Source organism: Lucilia cuprina, chromosome 6, assembly GCF_022045245.1.
Source record: "Lucilia cuprina isolate Lc7/37 chromosome 6, ASM2204524v1, whole genome shotgun sequence".
In the NCBI taxonomy this organism is placed as follows: domain Eukaryota; kingdom Metazoa; phylum Arthropoda; class Insecta; order Diptera; family Calliphoridae; genus Lucilia; species Lucilia cuprina.
Window position 1 is genome coordinate 43,917,959 of NC_060954.1, and position 20,049 is coordinate 43,938,007.

General features: G+C 29.3%; 1 protein-coding gene across 1 annotated transcript in view; it reads right to left on the bottom strand.

Moving 5' to 3' along the window:
- LOC111684299 overlaps positions 1 to 20,049 on the bottom strand; it is a 148,351-nt gene that overhangs the window by 52,341 nt on the left and 75,961 nt on the right. The window contains exon 2 of the mRNA XM_046954670.1: positions 14,636 to 15,509. Within this exon, the coding sequence (XP_046810626.1) occupies positions 14,636 to 15,509 (874 nt within the window). The remainder of the gene's footprint in view (positions 1 to 14,635; positions 15,510 to 20,049) is intronic.

The window sequence follows — 20,049 nt, forward strand, 5'->3', positions numbered from 1 at the left end:
CACATGAAAAGTAAAACGAGGAAAAACTTTTCTTAAATTAACAAACTTTAAGATTTATATTATGAATTAAGCAAACTTAAGTAAATATAAATTTTAAACAACAACAATAATAATAATAAAATATTATCTAAGTGAAAAACTCAGATTTAAAAGAAAAATAGTAAATAAAACGCATAAAAGAAAATCTATAAAACATATTTTTGCATAGTTTTTGTCGTTTTGTTTGAAGTGTGTGTGTCTATAATCATTTTATAAAGCTTTACTAATGACACATATGAATTGTAAAGAGTAAAATCATAGAAACATATTTAAGTTACATTTTACTCTATGCATGCAGGGAAAAGATTTTCATACAACATTTCCAATGATATATAAAACTTTTCTATTTTTATATTGTTTAAATTTTTGATTATATTTATGAAATGGAAATGGTGTTTTGTAAATGTATGTGAAAAAAATTTTCTAACAAATACTATGGTAAATATTGTTCTAAAATACCAAATGTAAATGTAGTATTTTTTATGGTGGAGCTGGGGAGGGGGTTGCATTGAAAGTAGTTATATTCTAATAGGGGTTTCTACTGAATGTCATATACAAATCCATTGAAAATATTTTCAAAAATATCAACAAAAACGTATAAAATACTTAAAGTGATGTGACACATTGGTTGATACAGCAGATATCCTTACACACTTTCACATGAATATACAAATACAAATAGATGAGTAAAATGCATACGATTGTAGTACCTAGCAGGTTTATATAGAATTTAAATATTCCTAGTAAACTATAACAAACTTCACGATTGACTCAATTTGAGTATTTCTTAGTAATCTAGAAGAAAGTTAGAATAGTTACATTAATGTCCCTAAGTAATCTATAAAGAAGTCAGTTTAGGATTTTGTTTGCATCAATAAAAGTGAATGATTGTAGCCAGTAAAGAATCAATTGACTTTTATACTGAATGTTAATGTTAAACGTTTTATAAAATCGGTTCAGTTATTCAAGAACTGCAGGTATGCGTACGTTTGTAGTAAATACTTGCATACACCAATACCAATACGGGAAGCTTGTTTAGAGATTTTGTTACTGTTGTTTTAATAAAATCCTCAACTTATGTTTTAGAGCATGTAGCCTGGTCAAGTTTTAAAGCCCAGTAGTTACCAATACAACAACAACAATAACAACACCAACAATATAACATTGCTAGTGTTAGCAACAAGATTTTATTTGTTTTATATATATGTATGTGTGTAGATTTGGGTGTAGATGTATTTGCATTTAGATGCATTTGTTATTTTGTGTGTTGTTGTTGTCACTCTCTGTTGCTGCTTGTATTGCTATAGCAGATGATGCTGTTACCATTGCTTGAGATTTTGATTGTGTTAATTTTTAGTGTAAATCCTATACAGTATTTGATCAACAACATCATCAACAGTAACAATATAATCATCATCATCAATACAATATCTCTTCAATATTTTCAGTTTGAAATTATAGAATTAGTTCCCCGAAAAGGTGATATATGTTACATCAAATCCGAAGAAGTATGCCTTGGCCATCTTAAAGCCTGTTGTTAGCTTCTTCATCAAAACCTCAGGTAGGAATTGAACCCATGTTTAGCACACTAAAAGCTAACCTTTCAAAGACCATACCCAATTTTCTTTCAAACGTTTAGTATAAAACAAGAGTTAGTTTTTGATTTCAAAATTTAAATTCCTAAAAACTTTTAGAAAATCCCCTCGAAATGAAAAATTTTCACACAAAATTGAAGGAAAAATCCATTTTTTAATAATATTAAATAAAAATTAATAAAAATTAACGTAGACTCCCACTAAAATAACAAAAAATCCCTCAAGGGGAAATTGTTTTTCTAAAAGAAAATATAGTTTTCAGTAGTTTAAAACTTTATTAAGGAACAAGAAAAAGTTTAAATAAAAATTCCAAAAAGTTAGTAATCTTTACAAGTTTGATATATGAATTCCCAAAAACTTTTTAAAAATTTTCCCCAAATTTAATGAAAAATTTCAAAAAATTTAAAAACAACTTATACAAACAGTATTTTTCTATAAAGCAAAAGTTCATTATGTACTCAACAAATTTAAAATTTAAATTCCCAAAAACTTTTAAAAAATCTCCACAAAAATGTTTGTCGAAAAATTAGGAATTTAGCTTTCTAAAAGAAATATTAACTTATATTAACAATATAATGTTAAAACAAAGAAAAAAATCCGTATAAAATGAACACTAAAGTGAATTCCTAGTAAAATAACAAAAAATCCCTTGAGGGGAAATATAGATTTTAAGAAAAAATCTAAAAAAACATTTCTCCACAAGGCAAGTTTTCTTCTAAACAAGTTTTCTAAATTCCCAAACAGATTTTTAAAAAACTCCTTTAAAAGAAAGAAGGAATTCCTAGTAAAATAACAAAAAATTCCACAGGGGAAATAGCATTCCAAAATAAAAACACTTTTTAAAAGCGTTTTTCTATAAAGCAAGTGTTAACTCTCTACTAAACAAGCTTAAATCTGAATTCCCAAAAAGATTTTAAAAATCTCCTCTAAAAGAAAACTTTGGATAGAAACAGGAAATTTAGTAATAAAAACATTTTAAACAATGTAATGTTAAAATAAAGAAAAATCTTAAAACATTTATCACACTAAAAGGAATTCCTAGTAAAATAACAAAGAATCCCCACAAGGGAAATTTTTAAGAAAAAAATTCGGGGAAATTGTATTTTTAAGAAAAAAAAAAAATAATTTTTCCTGAAACCCGTATAAATTCCATACTTAACATGTTTTGAAACGTATTTGACAAAGAGTTTTTAAAAATCTCATTAAAAAACAAAAATCCTCTAAAAGAGATTTTAAGTTTGTTTTTGGGAATGAACACAGTTATCTGAAGGATAACAAGAACTCGTTTTGCAATAAAAGGAGACAAAAATTTTAAAATATTTCAAAAATTTTATGCAATAAAAACCACTGTAAAAGGTCTCTAAACACATATACTCCTCTCACACAACAAGTTCCAATCCACATGAAAATTTGTTGAATGCTTTAGTATTGGAATTAAGGTTTATATGTCATACAATATACTTGTTTTTGTAGTTACTATTGTGATTATTGTATATTTGTGTTCTATCGGTATATTTGTAATATTTCTGTTTCCGTGTTTTTTTTTTTTTGTATCTCTCTCGCCCCTTTTCCACTATACAAACAGTAACAAACATTTACTGATGTATTTGTATAACTAGTGTATTTTATATCTAAATATTCATATGAAAATATACTCAGTTTACAACATACTTGTATAGTATATATACTATATTGTATTTGAAATACATCTGCATCTCTTGCAGTCCTTCTCTATCAATCTAGTATTTGTGTACATTAGATGTATTTTAAAGAAGATTCTAGCAGTAGGATTAAGGATTTATACAAAAAGCTCTTTTGCATTCATAACATTTAATAAATAACAATTGTATAAAGTTTATTCTATATAAACATCCCAACAGTTTTTTTATTGCAACAATGTATCCTTTTTGAAGAGTATTATTCTAAAATATTTAAGTACTTGGTTTAATCATTACATTTTTAAGGATTATTTGCTCTAAGAGAAAGTAATTGTTACTTTATAGTGTTTGCCACGACAATCGAAAGCCACTTTAGTGTACCTAAGTAATCTAAAGAATAGACACATTACGCATTTTGTATTGTTTTTAACATACCAAAAGTATTCCATTGCAGCAACTGTCTTCCAGTTGTAATTGAAATTTATTGTAGTTGTGATCTACAAAAGGTCTCTGAACGTAACACTAAGACATGTATTAAACCATGACGATAAGCAAAATTACCATTTAAGGACACGCACCCCGAACTATATGGCATCTATACATGATTGTGAGTGTATGTTTAAATCATACATAAACATTATGTTAAGCTTTAGTAACACAAGATACTATTTTTCTCTCTCTCTCTCTTCCAATAAACATGTGACAGATCAATAGGTTGTTTTTAAGGTTTAATAACTAAACAATTTTCAGTATGTAGTGTTTCAATGTATAGTGTAGAGGAATTCATATAGATTTTGTAATACTTATACAAACTATTCGTTCATGAGGCTAGTGGTATTGGTGAATATAACTTTGATAAGAAAATCCTTACGATTTTATAATCAAAATTAAAACAAGCTTTGTTAGAAAAATTTTTGTAGTTTTGTTTTTTTATTGTTTGCTAATAACTAGGCTGGAAGAGTATTGCAATTTATATTGACAGCTTGAAAGGGATTTTATTATAATTTTAGTCATTTAGTTGGAAGCAATGTAAGGTTAAGTAAAGCAGTATATTTATGTACCGTTTTAAATTACTAGAATCGGGTTTCAACTTCTGTACTCTGGTACAGGGTCTTACCTAAAAACACCACATCATATGTTTTCTTCCTTCATAAGTTCTGTGATCGTCGTAGTTTTCCTGCTCTTGTACTCACCGACATTATCACTAATGAAAGACTAAATGAAGCTATGTGAAAAGGCCCAGACAACTTTCATCATATAGCTTAAGATAGCATAAACAATAATCTCAGGAAAGCATCGGTAGACTACTACTTTGAGGATCATCAGTATATAAGATTTAAAATACCTCGACCTAAACTAATGTTGACCAAATTTAGGAATAAATCTAAGACTGGACTACTTATAGCAATTATATTGCTGATACCTTGGCAATAGCTAAAACCATACAAAGAGATCTGAACGTGGACCAATTCTGTGGTTCCACTGTCATAAAAATGCATATTATTAAATATTGTCAAGTAAATGCACAATTAAATACTAGGCGGGAGCATAGTTGGTCGATCTATAAATCGTCATGGCTCCACATGGATCCACACAGTTGTCAAAATGAGAAAAAAGAAGAGACAGTAGTCCATCTTCTCTGACACTATCCAGCATTGGAAAGGACCCTTTTTCGAACTTTTGGGTCAACTTATTTTGGTGATCTTTAGATTTCTTAAATGCTCAGGGTGTTTAAGGCATACATACATAGCTATATTTTTAAATAAACTTATAAGAGGATAGGAAGAGCACTCCTTTTCAAATCAGTTCTATATACATTTAAGAATACTAAGGCCAAACTGAAATAGCAGCGATCAAATTGGTTTTCTCAACATCACAACTTGTCCATGAATGCCAGACGTCTCTAAATAAGATGGCAAAACATTCACACATTACCTTTATATGGGTGAAAGAACTAGGAACTATTTGTGGCACCACTAAAGTGGTGTAGGGTATAAAATTATCGTTATGAAACGATGAATAACCAAACGCAAAGGATATGCTCTGCATTCTGTACGACCGATTTTTTATTCATAATGATTTACTGAAATCAAGAAGAACAATCAAAGAGTATTCGTATGAAGAGAAGAAGATCTATTATAGAAATGTTTTGCTTCATCCACACTTTAGTCCATCTATATAAATTTTTGATTTGATCGACGCTACATACATATAAATATTTAATAGGGGGTATCTGCTATGGGTTTCATTTTACAAATGCAATATTTTAAAGGAAATATTTTTAAATTTTTTAGAAAGAATACATTTTTTAGGAAATTGCCTAACATATATAACATAATTACTCTATTACAGAAAACATCAGCACAAATGCAAGGATACGTCATTATAGAAAATATTTAAGCAGAGCTTTATATATAAATTTTTTGAATAAAAACATTTTCTATAGAAAACATTTGAACAAAGACACTCTTCTAGAGAAAATTATTAAACAAATAGATTTTACTAGCGACACTTTTCCAAAGAAAACTTTCTAAAAAAGACACTTTTCCAGAGAAACAAAAACATTTATATAGAAAAACTTTTTACAGACAGAAAGACACTTTTTAAAGCAACACATTTATTAGACATTTTTATGTAACTAAAATTGATATTTTAAAGTATTAAATGAAGTAGTGTATCAAGTAGTCGATTAAGCTCTTAAAATCAACATAAAATTCCAAGTTCAATAAATGAGATTAGGTTTAAAATGAAACAATACTAAAATCCTTATTCACCTATAAAGATATAGACATGGTGGAAAACTGTATAAAAGAAATATAAAATATGTTTGTAAGTTTAACAATTATCTGCTATAAACAAAGTAATAGATTCTATTTAAACAAGTACGACCATATAATATGCTGTAGGGTATTGTATTTTTGGAGGTTCTACAGTAGACCCATATTCATAAAATCAATTAGATAAATAAAAAGAAAACTACTCTTTCATAACAAATATCGACTGAAGTTTATCAAGTTTGTCAAAACTTATCATCATATTAATAAGCCAATTATGAAATAATATTTTGAAATGAGACCTCTTTTAAATCCTGGATACTTAAAACTACATATTGAATTGCATAATCAATATATTTTTGAAATGTTTTCTTTCTAATCTTAATTGTTCTCTTAAAGCGTATACCGCATTAAACCTATTTTTCCAAATAAATATCTAGATTTCTGGAAAACCTTAAAAATTTTCTACCACACATACTTACAAACATTTTGCAATAAGATTTAACACAATTTATGTGTGTATGTATGTGTGTTTAAGGTAAAAATTAAAATGATACAAAAGCTATAAATATGAATACTACTAGTGTTAGTAGTTCCTAACTATTGGTACGTGTTGTATAAAACTAAGAGAAGTACTTGTTAGTAAGGTTTTAGAAAATATCAGTAAGTTTTGATACAAATAACTTCAAATAGTATTAGAAATTTTAATCCGTTTATAATACGCACTAAACAAGTATATGTGCATACATATGTATATGTAGGATGTATGAATTTATATTTGTATTATTGTTAAGGTATGCATTCTAAAATGCATACAAAATCTCAGAACCCTGTAGTGTGTAATGAAATTCCAGATGTTACTTTTCAACACAATACTGATTGGAAAAATTCGAATCAACACTGTCCAGGAAATTGAGTTTCTGAAGACTACAAAAAAAAATATCTAGTATTCAATTGTAAAATTTCCTGTTTTTCTAAACTTACAATCTGCCTGATGGATAAACAAGTTTCTAGCACTGCAGGATATGCAACAGTCTATGAATGTACTATTCGTAGGCATGGGTATTTGTATGTATGACTCTCGGTTCGAGTATGCTTATCCATTTAGATGGTAAGACAAATTTTGTTAAATTATAACCAAGTTTACCTACATTGTATTCCAAATTCTAAAGTATGACATGAATATATGAATCGTTAAAGTACTTTTCAGCAGGGTAAGAAGTACAACCTTAAGGCATTGTTAAGACTTTTTAAGTATTCAATATACAAGTGTAGTCTATTCTATAGTCTAATCAGAAATCAAGTTGGACTACTGACTAGTCTATTCTATAGTCCAGGTCTATAGTCTAGTATACAAGTTTAATTAGTACATAGTCTAGTCTATAGTCTAGTCTATAGTCTAGTCTTTAGTCTAGTCTATAGTCTAGTCTTTAGTCTAGTCTATAGTATAGTCTATAGTCTAGTCTATAGTCTAGTCTATAGTCTAGTCTATAGTCTAGTCTATAGTCTAGTCTATAGTCTAGTCTATAGTCTAGTCTATAGTCTAGTCTATAGTCTAGTCTATAGTTTAGTCTAGTCTATAGTATAATTTATAATCTAGTCTATACTCTAGACTAAAGTATAGTCTTTGCAAAATTTACCAACCCTGGTTATGCCTCAATATATTTTGAAGTCTAAATTTGTATAGAAATTGGTAAACTCAAGTTTAAGCTTTTTGTCAGGCAAATAAGAAGACAAAAAACTACTACTAACACAAAAACTAAACCTGTTTGTCTACCATAGCTAGTGATATCACTAGTTCATCTAGTTGTTTGTGTCTTTACAGTTCTATTGCAGGCAGGTTTGCTAAATATTAATGTTAAAAGTTTGTAGCATAAGTATGTATGTATGTATGTATGTATGTATGTATGTATGTATGTATGTATGTATGTATGTATGTATGTATGTATGTATGTATGTATGTTTGTATAATATGTAAATGTTTTATGTTGTTAAGTTTAGGTAACAGATCTTTTGGTTTGAGTATGGATTAAGGATTTTCACAAAATATGTATGTGTGAGTGTGTGAGAACTTATTTAAGAATGTTAGAAACATATTTTCAATACTTTACTTTTACTTGTAGCAACAACTAACATTTGACAAAAATATGTTTATAACAGGTGAAATCCTTTTAGTATTTTCGTACCAATTTATAGATAAGTTTTGCTCAAAAATTGTATCAGCACACACACGCACATACATTCATATACAAGTACTTATACAATAACGTTCAACTATTTTAAATACAAATCCATGCATTTGAATCTATTTACAAATATTCAAACAAATTTTTAGTGTTTGTTTATTTTCCTTTTATTTTCTAAAGAGTGAGCAATATGGAGTGTAAAGTGTTATTGTGTTGTACAGTGGAAATGTTTTAGATATATAGCGATAGAAACTGTATAAATCATGATTTCATTCCTCTACATTACGGTGCATTGTGTATATGAGTAATTTTATTTTGTCGTGTAAATCCTTTTTCTATTTTTTTTTTTGTTTTTACTTTTCTATACTTATAATTTAAAAATATTCCTGCTCCTGTTGCTTTATTGGAAATACTGTAAACTCTTTCTATCTTGGTCGTCCCCTTCCGTAAACCCTTTCGGGTGGCAGAATGTATTTATTCTGGTAAAAATTACATTTATTTACATCTAAACGAATGTGTTAATGTGTCTCTCTAGTAGTAGTATCAAGTATAATTTTGTGTTTTTAACTCTTTTTCGCTCTTGTTGTAGGTGAGCATAGTAGTAGGTATGAGTGTGTGTAATTGTTTGTTTGTGTTGTAAATCCTTTTCGAGAGTATAAGACTTAAATAGTTTTGTGTGCAAATCTCGTTGCATATGTGTATTTTAGTTGTTGTTGTTGCTTTTTAACAATTCACAGATTTTTTGTTAGTTCACAAGGACTCCTGTTGTAGCTTGTTGAATTGTTTGTAGGGAGTGTTAGAGCAGTAGTAGTAGTTAGAAACCTATAACGCTTAAGACTTAAGCTTCTCTATATGTTTTGTAAAATACGAAACATTTGCTAAATGCTATACTTTTTGAACTTTATGTATATAACACATTTTTCATATCTACGCTCAATTTTATATTTCTGCATGTGTGTGTGTGTTTGTTTTATTCAATACCAACAGTTTTACAAGGAGTCGAGGTATCCACTTTTTGAATTGAATATTTTTTAAAAAGCCGAAATCGTAAGAAATTTTTCTTCTGTAGAAGAAGCAAAGAGGAAATTTCCGAAGTTTTTTTTTGTTGGCGAAGTGCCACGCCTACTTACTTTTAAAAGTCATATGTATATCTCGAAAACTGATACAACTAAAGTTCTCCAATCTAGCATGCACAACTTTGACATCCATAAGCAAATTTTTGGACAAAATGGGCGGAATGTCTATAGTGGGCGTGGCAGCTTCCATATTAAGAAAATATTAAATTAGTATATCTCACAAAATATTATAGTTAAAGTCCTAAAATATTGTTGAATCCACTTTAATATCAATGTGATTATTAAGGACAAAAAGTGGGAAGGCTAGCAACAGAGGGCGTGGCACCTCCCATATTAGTTAAATACAAAAAAATCGTTTATCTTGCAAACTATTAGAGTTAAAATCTTAAAATTTTGCACAAAGAACTTTAACATCCATGTAGGTATTTTAACTAATAAATCTGCGGACTACCAAAGGGGGGAGCGCCACCTCTAAAATATTCTCTAGAACGAAGAATATTTCAATAATTTTTTTAGAGGATTTTTTGAAAAATTTCTATTAAAAGAAGAAATTTTTAAAACTTTATAAATATTAGGAAACTTTCGATAAAAAGAAGAATTTTCTCTAAAGAATTTTTTTTTGATAAAATGTTGTTTCAAAAAAATAAATTTTTGAAAAAAAGACAAATTTTAAAATTTGTATTAAAATAAGAAAAATAATCCTGAGTTTCTTAAAGGAAATGAACTCTCACAAAAGGCTTTCCCACACTGCAGGGCTGTGTATTTATAGTAGTTTCATATTGACGATTCAATTCATGCTTAGTTTGTTATAGATAGTAAGATTATAAACTGATCAAAATAGTTTTATTTAAGAAATAAAACGTTAAATTAAATTTCTAAATAAAGTGTGGAAATACAAATTTTTTAATTTCAGTGAAAAAAGGTTCAAACTATTAATATAAAAGGTATTGAAACTGGTACTATTCAAGGCCAAAATTCCAAAGCTCCAACTTGACGGGGTTAAATACTGTGAAATACCTTTATTGAACAATGCGAAATATCTAGGAATTATTCTACAATCCAAATTATCAAGATGGATGTACTCAGCTATAGTACGTACTATCTCGTACGATCTCTGGTATGCTGGACTTCAACTAAGAAGAAATGTGTTGAAGATCAGCTTTACAAATTCAGAGATCAGCATTTATTGGAATAACAGATGCTCTAAAAACTAGTCCTTTAGAAGCATTGCACATCCTACCTATAGATCTATTATGGCAGTACCTGCTTGCAGCGCTGCGAGGCTTAACTCATCCGAAAGTTGGAAATCAAGAACATATAGACACGCAAAGATTTTAAGCCAATTACCTCCAATCTTTAACCAACCATACGAACTTTCAAAGTTAGAGTTCCTTTCAGGAGCAATTGGTGTAGGGTGTAACCTACCGAACGAATATACCACCAGAAGGCTCTAAAATGAACTGTGATGTTGGTTCTGGTGTTTTCTGTGAAGACGCTGGGGTAAGTGTATCTCACCGCATTCCCAACAACTGTAGTGTCTGACATTACCCTTGTTTAGATCCCTGCTCATAGAGACTATTATGGAAATGGACAGACAGATGAGCTTGTCAGAACGGGATCTGCTCTTGATATCTCCAACGCTGTTCTAGTAGCAACCCCGTTAGGTTTTATTAAGAGTAGTATTTTTCTCAAAAGCCTGAAATAGGTGGAATAACCTAGAAACATGTAAAGGAGCCAAGATGTTGTGGCCCTCTTTCAATGGGAAAACCACAATTTAGCTTATAAACCGAATTAGACGGGATATATTGAGATTAATAGCAGTAATAAGAGTCTGGGCTTCTTTTCAAGGAACACTGTCGCAGTTGCAAAGACAGGGAAAAGGAAGAAACGGTCTTCAATCTCCACTGTAAATGCCATGCTCTATCCGTGAAAAGGAAACCTTTTCTTGGCAGCTACTTAATATCAAAATTTAGTGAGATAACTGGATCTAAGCTTAATGATATCATAAGATTTCTCACAGCTACAGACTGGATCTAAAACTTTAAAATACTACATCTCTTAGTAGTGAACTACCACGTTAACCATAAGGATATTTCTTCAATATTTTAATGGAAAATTTCTATTTGATATTTTCTAAGAATTGCTACTTAATTTATTGTTTAAAAGTTTCAATCACTAATTTAGCAACGATATCCTTCATTTAAATAAACAAAAAAACTAATCTCTCAGGTATCCATAGTTATTTTAGATTTAAAATCTCGTGTATAAAATAAGTACTTTGTGTAGATAAAATCTAGATAAAATATAAAATACTTCAATTTACATTTAAATAAATTTTAAAACATTTTCATTAACAAGCACTACTACAGCATACATACATATATAACAAGGAGTCTGTGATTGAATACCAACACTAATACGCTGCTGTAAATAATCATTTGTTTTTTGTTTTTTTCTAACAACTGTAAAATAAAAATCCTAAAGGAAATCGTAGCAACTATCAAAATTGATGTTTATCTTATTTTAACAATTCAATGATTCTCTTTAAAATACATACACACATACAATACATACGCACATTTTTCTCTCTACAGCCCCTTTATGCTTACTTTTTATATCGTATTGCGTATTCATGGCAAGGATTAATCCGGTTCTTAATACTTTAAGCTTTTACTATAAAATCATGTTTTATTTCGTAAAGGAGAAAATAATTGGGCACACAAATAATTACTCTACTATAAAAATAAAGGACATAAATATGTATGTATGTATGTATATCTATTCGTATGTCTATATATTTTGTTTGAGATAAAGGATTAAACGATTTTAACCCTCATTTAGTGTAAATGAGTAGTAGTAAGAGTACTATGTATTAAAATAAATTTTATGCACATATAAATAAATTAATAGTATAACCTTTTTAATAATTTCGACGATTTGTTTTTGTGTGTGTTTTTAAGGATGGTGGTGTACAATTGTTTGGATAGTAATTGTAATAGGAAAGGTATAATAAATTAACAAATGCAACAAAATACATGTATGTACAGTAGGCCGACCAAATGATACCCTACTCCAATGATTATGTTTTGGATTATTTTTGAAAATATAAACCATTAAATTTAATTTTATCTTAATTCCGGAAGTTTTTATTATTGTTAACCAAAAAAGAAGAGATTTACTACAACAGGAAATACTGCGAAAATCAGCAGTATACAATAACAATTCGGGGGAGGGGGTACGGTTGTATTGGGGCTTGAATCTTCAAATATTACATGATGAACTTTGACATTCATATGAACATTTAGAAGAAAATTGGCACAGTTTCAATTGGGAGAAATTGGCTCCTGGCATATCATTTAAATACAATACAATTATGCATCGATTTCAACCATTTTTATTAGGTTAAGTATTCGAAGAGTATGTGCCAACTTTTATAAAAAAAATTGTGTCCTTTAAAGTGGGCTCAAGGTTAACATGGACACACAGACTGATGGACGGACGGCCATAGCTTAATCGTTACAAACATCAACACAAACGCATAATATCCTCCTAACTGTAGAGGTGTAGGATATAATTGTCCAATTCACAATCGAGTTGTACGATTGTATAGTAGTATGTCGTAAATCTTTTATAATTGATTTGTTATTTTCTATAAAAAGAATTTTCGAAGATTTTCATTTAACAGACTAAATTAGCGAAAAGAGTTACATATATGAAAAAAATTATCTGTAGAAATATTTTCTATTTTAAAAACTTTTTAAGAAATAAAAAAATGTTTGAAAAGTTTTCTACAGAAAGAGTAATAATAGGGATATCTTAGAATTTATACCGATAGTCAAGCTGCAATTAAATCCCTAATTGGTGTGTTTTCCACATCCATACTTGTCCATGAAAGTCGCACGTCTCTCTGTCTGAGATAGCGAGACATTCAAACATCACCCTAATTTGGGTAAAGGGACACGGGATTTCGTATGGAAATAGCATAGCTGACTCCTGGGTAAGAGCTGGCACCATGCTTAGCAGACTGGAAGTAGACCAGTTCTGCAGTAATCCACTACTTGCAATAAAGAAGCTGATTACTGAATACTGTCTCTGCATTGTTCGCGTAAGCACACGTGCCCAACAGCTAAAGCGCTGTGGCCAGAAAATGGATCCACTAAGGCCTAAATATTTCTCGGTCTGCAAAGACCGCATCTAAGGAGGCTGATATCGATTATCACTGGTCACTGTAAATTTGGTAACCATGCTAGACTCATTGGTCTTCCGTCCAACGATTAGTACTGTAGAAGTTGTCAAAACGAGAATGAAGAGGAAACTATTACTCATCTTCTATGTGAGTGTCCTGCTCTGGCGGATGCCAGATTTCGAACACTTGGATCGACATATTTTGGTGATCTGTCTGATTTGTCGAATATTCAATTAGTACGTCTCATGGATTTCATTAAACTGACTTAATGGGTGAGAAATTAATTCCCACGCTGTTAATCCATGGCAACTGGCCTGTTGTTTTCTCTCTTTCTTTCATTCTTAAAAATATTACTGCTATTCTCACTTTCTCTTTACCAACGTCTCCTTTTCTTACAGGTATTAATACAAAGGGATCAACATGGATCCAAGTGATAACCTAACCTATATAAAGAACAATTTTTAACAACTTTTCTATATAAAGAAAAGCAATCCTTAAATATTTTCTATATAAAAAGAAATTTATAAAAAAATTGTATGTAAAAATAAACAATTCTTAAACATTTTCTATAAAAAGAGAATTTTTCAAAAAATGTTTTATATAAAGAATTTTTTTTTGGAAAAATGTTCTATATATAGAAAAATTTACAAATAAAAATTCTATATAAAGAGAAAATATATTTTATATAGGGAGACATTTTTGCATGTTGCATCTTGGATTGCTTAAAAAAAGTGAGTTCTATACTCCTTAGTACTTTCAGATTAAAGAATTATTTGATATCGGAAATCGGACATAAGCTATTTATAATCTATGGACTTAACGCCACTATGCTATTGGACACTGTGAAATAGCATTCATAGGCGTTACATATTTTCAATTAAAATGCAACTACCCTGCTGAAACTAGGTAATGACTTGTAATTGTTTACACAGAAGTAGTCTAGTAACGTCTTATAATTAATGTGTTATTTAAATACTTTCTAATTCATTTATCTACTTCACCGTAAAGATACAGAAGCAGTATGAATTTTTTTAACAAAAAATGCCATCAAAACCCTTGAATTTCCTAATGGGTTTTCATATGATATGAAAAACGAAAAATAAATATCAATTTGTACTTACAATTAACTTTTGTAACATCAAAATCTTTACGTTGCTCCATTGCCGAGGAAGCTGGTGAGGCAAGTAATTTATCTGTGGACTGAAGTTGTTGTTGCTGCTGTTGTTGCTGTTGAGCTGCAGCAGCTGCTGCTACAGCATTTAAAGCCGATGGAGGTAAACAAGTTATACTACCCATTACTCGTGGTGTATGAGTTTCGGTAGACCTTTGCTGGTGCTGCTGCTGCTGCTGATGTTGTTGTTGTTGTTGCAACTGATGAGGAAGTGTATGATGGTGGTCATCTCTATCAGTTGTTAACTTTGGTGTTGAGCTATTCTGACTAGACGTTGTTGGATTGGCATTGGCTGTTAAATTGTGGTTGGGCGTATGTACCAAATCATGCCGGGGCGATGGTGTGGTATTCAGATTTGCTGATAAATTACTTGATGAAAATCTTGGGCTACGTTGTAGTTGTTCATCATTTGTTTGCTGATGCTGTTGCTGTTGATGATGATGTTGTTGATGCTGTTGCTGTAATTGTTGCAATTGTGCCAATTTATCTTGTACACCCTGTAATGAGGGTCTACGACTGTGCTGCAATGACGTATTATTTTGGTGGCTATCATCCATTGTATTTGTATTGGTATTTGTTGAATTTTGTGCATTTGTATTGCTACTAGTGGGTGAATGGCGTAAGGAGGATGAGGTGGCATTATTGCTAGGCGTAGAAGGCGGTGGTAGTGGGGGTAATGCTGATGGCGGTGGTGGTGTTAGAGAATGTTCTCTTTTAACCACCACTTCTTGGTGCATATTATTATCGGCTGTTGGTGATTTAGCATTTGCTGCGGCAGCCGCTGCTGCTGCATTGGCTACACGTGTTAAAGCTAAAGCTTGACTCTGTAAAGAAATTTAAAAAAAAATATAAAATAAATCAAAATATTAACTAAACGAATTAAATTTTTCTTTAAATAATATCTAAACAGATTGGTTATTTATTTTTAACTTAATATTTATGAATGTATTTCGTTTTTAAGCATTTCTATGTATTTCGATTCATTTTTTATTAAATACAATTTCTCTCGGTATCTAAATCTTTTATTTTTATTCACTCAAACAATTGGTTTATTTGTTCATCAATCAGTAAAGAAAATAACCCAAATTTTCAATTTATTTATTTATTTTATTATTCGTTTGTTGGTATTATATTGAATTTTATTTGTTTAATTCAAAGATCAGTAGTTTGTTTGCAATTGTGTGGTTGTTATTATTGTTTATGTGTGTTGTCATTTTTTTATAGTATTAGTGTTAAATTGATCAATACCAATGATAATTTTTATATGATCAATGTTTGCTTACTTATATACAAATTAATGTGACAAATCAAATTGAAAAGATTTATTTATTAAGACAAATTGACAACACGATTTGATGATTGAAGAAAAAATAAAATAAATAAGTAGAGAATTTAACGAGTTTAAATGTTGTGTTTTTAAATGCTAAATTAACTGGCAGATATTTTGTCATTGTCTTGAATTTCGAAAAATAAAAACAAAAAATGTATCTAGAATAATCATAGATTGTTTTTCGAGTGTAAATTTTTAATTTATAAATTAATTTTTAATAAGAAGGGAAACTATGCTCTTCTCCTTAAAAAGAGAAATTTTCAAAAATTCTCTACAAAAAGCACAAATATTCAAAAAGTTTTTATAAAAAGAAGAAATCTTTCAAAAATTTCTGTAAAGATAATTTTGAAAACTTTCTGTCAAAACATTTTTAAAGCTCTCTATAACAAGGAAAATTTTCGAAATTTATCTATAAAAGCAATTTTTTTTAAATTTTATACAAAAGACAAAAGAAGAACTGAACTAGAACTGAACTAGAACTGAACTAGAACTGAACTAGAACTGAACTAGAACTGAACTAGAACTGAACTAGAACTAGAACTGAACTAGAACTGAACTAGAACTGAACTAGAACTGAACTAGAACTGAACTAGAACTGAACTAGAACTGAACTAGAACTGAACTAGACTGAACTAGAACTGAACTAGAACTGAACCAGAACTGAACTAGAACTGAACCAGAACTGAACTAGATTTGATATGCCAGACATCCTTCTTTCATAAATATAATCAAATATTATTTTAATTGATTTTATTTTAAAAACACTAATCCATTTTCTCAAGTGTGAAACTCTCCACAAATTAATATTAAATACATACAACACACAAAACATACATTTTTCAAATAAAAGAAAGAAGTCCTAAAAAAAATTGAAGAAAATAACATCATGATAACAAATCAAGTTTCAATATAATAATTTATTTGAAGACTAAAGACTACCTGTTGCGATGTATTATTATGAGACAAGTAAACGTCAACGTTGGAAGGTAACAATTGATGAATTTAAACCTAATAATAACACAAACAACAACATGTTGTTGCAGAAGCAGTAACAATAAAAAACCAGCAACAACAACAACAAGGGAAACATTCCAATAAGAGAAATTACGAAAATTTCGAAGATGATGAAAAATCACCAGCAAAAAAAAAATTGCACAGCATCATCACCATTGACCACAAAAAGAACAACCTTAACAAGAACAGAAACAAATGAATATTTTTGGTGGCGCAAAACAGAAGCTAAAGTATGAAGACAATTTGGGATTTTTGCTTGTTTTTTACAATCATCAAAAGTAAAAAATATATATTTTGTATCAGACATTGTTCCTACAAGTGATACAAAATTCTTAAAGATAAACATACAATTCGTACTTTTTTTTTTTGTTTTTTTTTTTTTGTCTACCAACTTTGCTTAAACTTATACTAAAGAAGGTCTTAGTGAAGATCAAAATCTATGTAAAGAAAAGAAAAAACTAACTTTCAACATCACCAGCAGCAGCAATAACAGTTGCCCAAAATGATTGACAGCTTATATCACATGGGGGCTATATCTTAGTAACAAAAAACAAGAGTCTCTTCCATAAGTTATTTGTCAAGTTTTAGTTAAACTAAAGACGAAAACCAAACAACACACACTCAGACACACTGACTGGTGATCGAAGAGGCACAAAAAATTAACTCTGTTTTTGGCCACAAAAAAGGACGTGATTTTCAAACTAATGAGGATTATAAAAATTAAATATGTATGAGTATTTTGTACAATTTTTTTTTTGTTTAGCAAAATTTAATTTTTTTCCAAAACCAGAGAGTGTAGTAGACTTAGCTTTAAAAATTTAAATATGATAACAATCATTATATGTATCTGAAAATATTTTGGCAAAATAACACTAATATTTAGCAAGCAGTAGCATCCTAAAAAAATTGCAAATTTTTTTTGGAAGAACCGATAGTTTTTTTGTGTATTGACTGTGTTTAAATTTTTGTTGTGCTTTAAGGCATTTAAATTTCCGGTAGGTTCTTTTGTATAAGCGCCGAATTTTTCATTACAAACATTTGCTTACTTTTAGGCGTCTGGCATATGTAAGCAATTTTTGAGCATTAAACTCGACTGCTGCAAAATTGTCTGCACTTCGTAATATGTAAAGCTCAATGATGAATGTTAATCAATAGTTTAAGAAAATGAAACAGCAGCAAACTTGCTATATTAAGGATATTTCAAAATTAAAAAATCTTTTAACAGAAGTCTAACCCTGCTTAATGTAGCGGCCATTTAAACATAAAAATTATATGTATGAACATATTTACTGGTCATAATGGACATAGGATATCCTTCGAGGGTTAATTATTCAAGTAGTTAGTTAGTTAGTTAATTAGTAAGTTAGTTATTTAGTTATTTAGTTAGTTAGTTAGTTAGTTAGTTAGTTAGTTAGTTAGTTAGTTAGTTAGTTAGTTAGTTAGTTAGTTAGTTAGTTAGTTGGTTAGTTATTTAGTTATTTAGTTATTTAGTTATTTAGTTATTTAGTTATTTAGTTATTTAGTTATTTAGTTATTTAGTTATTTAGTTATTTAGTTATTTAGTTATTTAGTTATTTAGTTATTTAGTTATTTAGTTATTTAGTTATTTAGTTATTTAGTTATTTAGTTATTTAGTTATTTAGTTATTTAGTTATTTAGTTATTTAGTTATTTAGTTATTTAGTTATTTAGACATTTAGTTATTTAGTTATTTAGTCATTTAGTCATTTAGTTATTTAGTTATTTAATTAGTTAGTTAGTTAGTTAGTTAGTTAGTTAGTTAGTTAGTTAGTTAGTTAGTTAGTTAGTTAGTTAGTTAGTTAGGTAGTTAGTTAGTTAGTTAGTTAGTTAGTTAGTAAGTTAGTTAGTTAGTTAGTTAGTTAGTTAGTTAGTTCGTTAGTTCGTTAGTTATACAGCAAAGCGCTCATAATAACTCCTTAATCTGAAACCGGGGCCTCAGTTATCTTTACTCTGTCTTATACGCAACATGCAGTAGCTCATATTATCATAATCATAATCACTCAACATTCGTACAAACACCGGCTCAAAGTTCACCAATACACAACTACTTAAGGCATTACCCGGCAGATTTAAAAACCCCCAAAAAAGAGAGTTCAACTATCACCTTGACATCATATTGGGAACAAACATAACGATGTCGATTAGAAAGGATGTGTAATCATTCGATTAACTGGGCTTTTAGGTTCAATTCGTGATAGAGACAATGTTATATTGAAATAAAATGTCTAAATGGTTTCCTCTACCAAAATCCAAAGGATTTGAGACTCTGAATCCTTAAAGAAATTAAAACTGACATTTGTTATATTTCTATCTGCAGGGTTTTCATAATCAATTTATATTTAAACTTAAATAAACTCTTATGCATTCTGAAGTATATAAATATTGTATACAACAGCAAATATGCTAAAGATCAATTTCATCATAACTGCAGGGCGATCAATTAAAATTTTTGTTGATCGAATTTTCGTCAATTTTTTGACATGTGCGTATCAACAACAACAATAACAACACCAACAGCTACTATATAATAATAAATACACACGAGCAGCACGATGTATTAAGCCAGTACAGTTAAGTAAAATTCAGATTCATTCATAGATGGATGGACGTTTGAGGGAATTGCAGGGATGAATGCATGATATTTTAAAAACCCTTAAGGCTAAACTTTAAATATAATAAGTTATACAACAAGCACATCTTTAAGACAAAAACAAAAAATTGATTAAAGCGTTTGTGTCCATCAGATTTTTATTTAAAATGATTTTGCTTTTACTTGATTATAAGTTGCCTTAAGAAGAGATATCAATACATATATTGTTAAAAGTAAAACTAACTAAAAGATCGATTACTTTTGTCGTTGCAGCTCTCGCTAACTTGTTGAGGCTACTGTAGAAATTTTGTCAAATCTTTTTGTGTTTTTTTTTGCCAGACTTTATTAATTTGGGGTTTTCACTTGATATTCTTAATAACAAATTATCTTTAGGCATTTTATTTGGAATA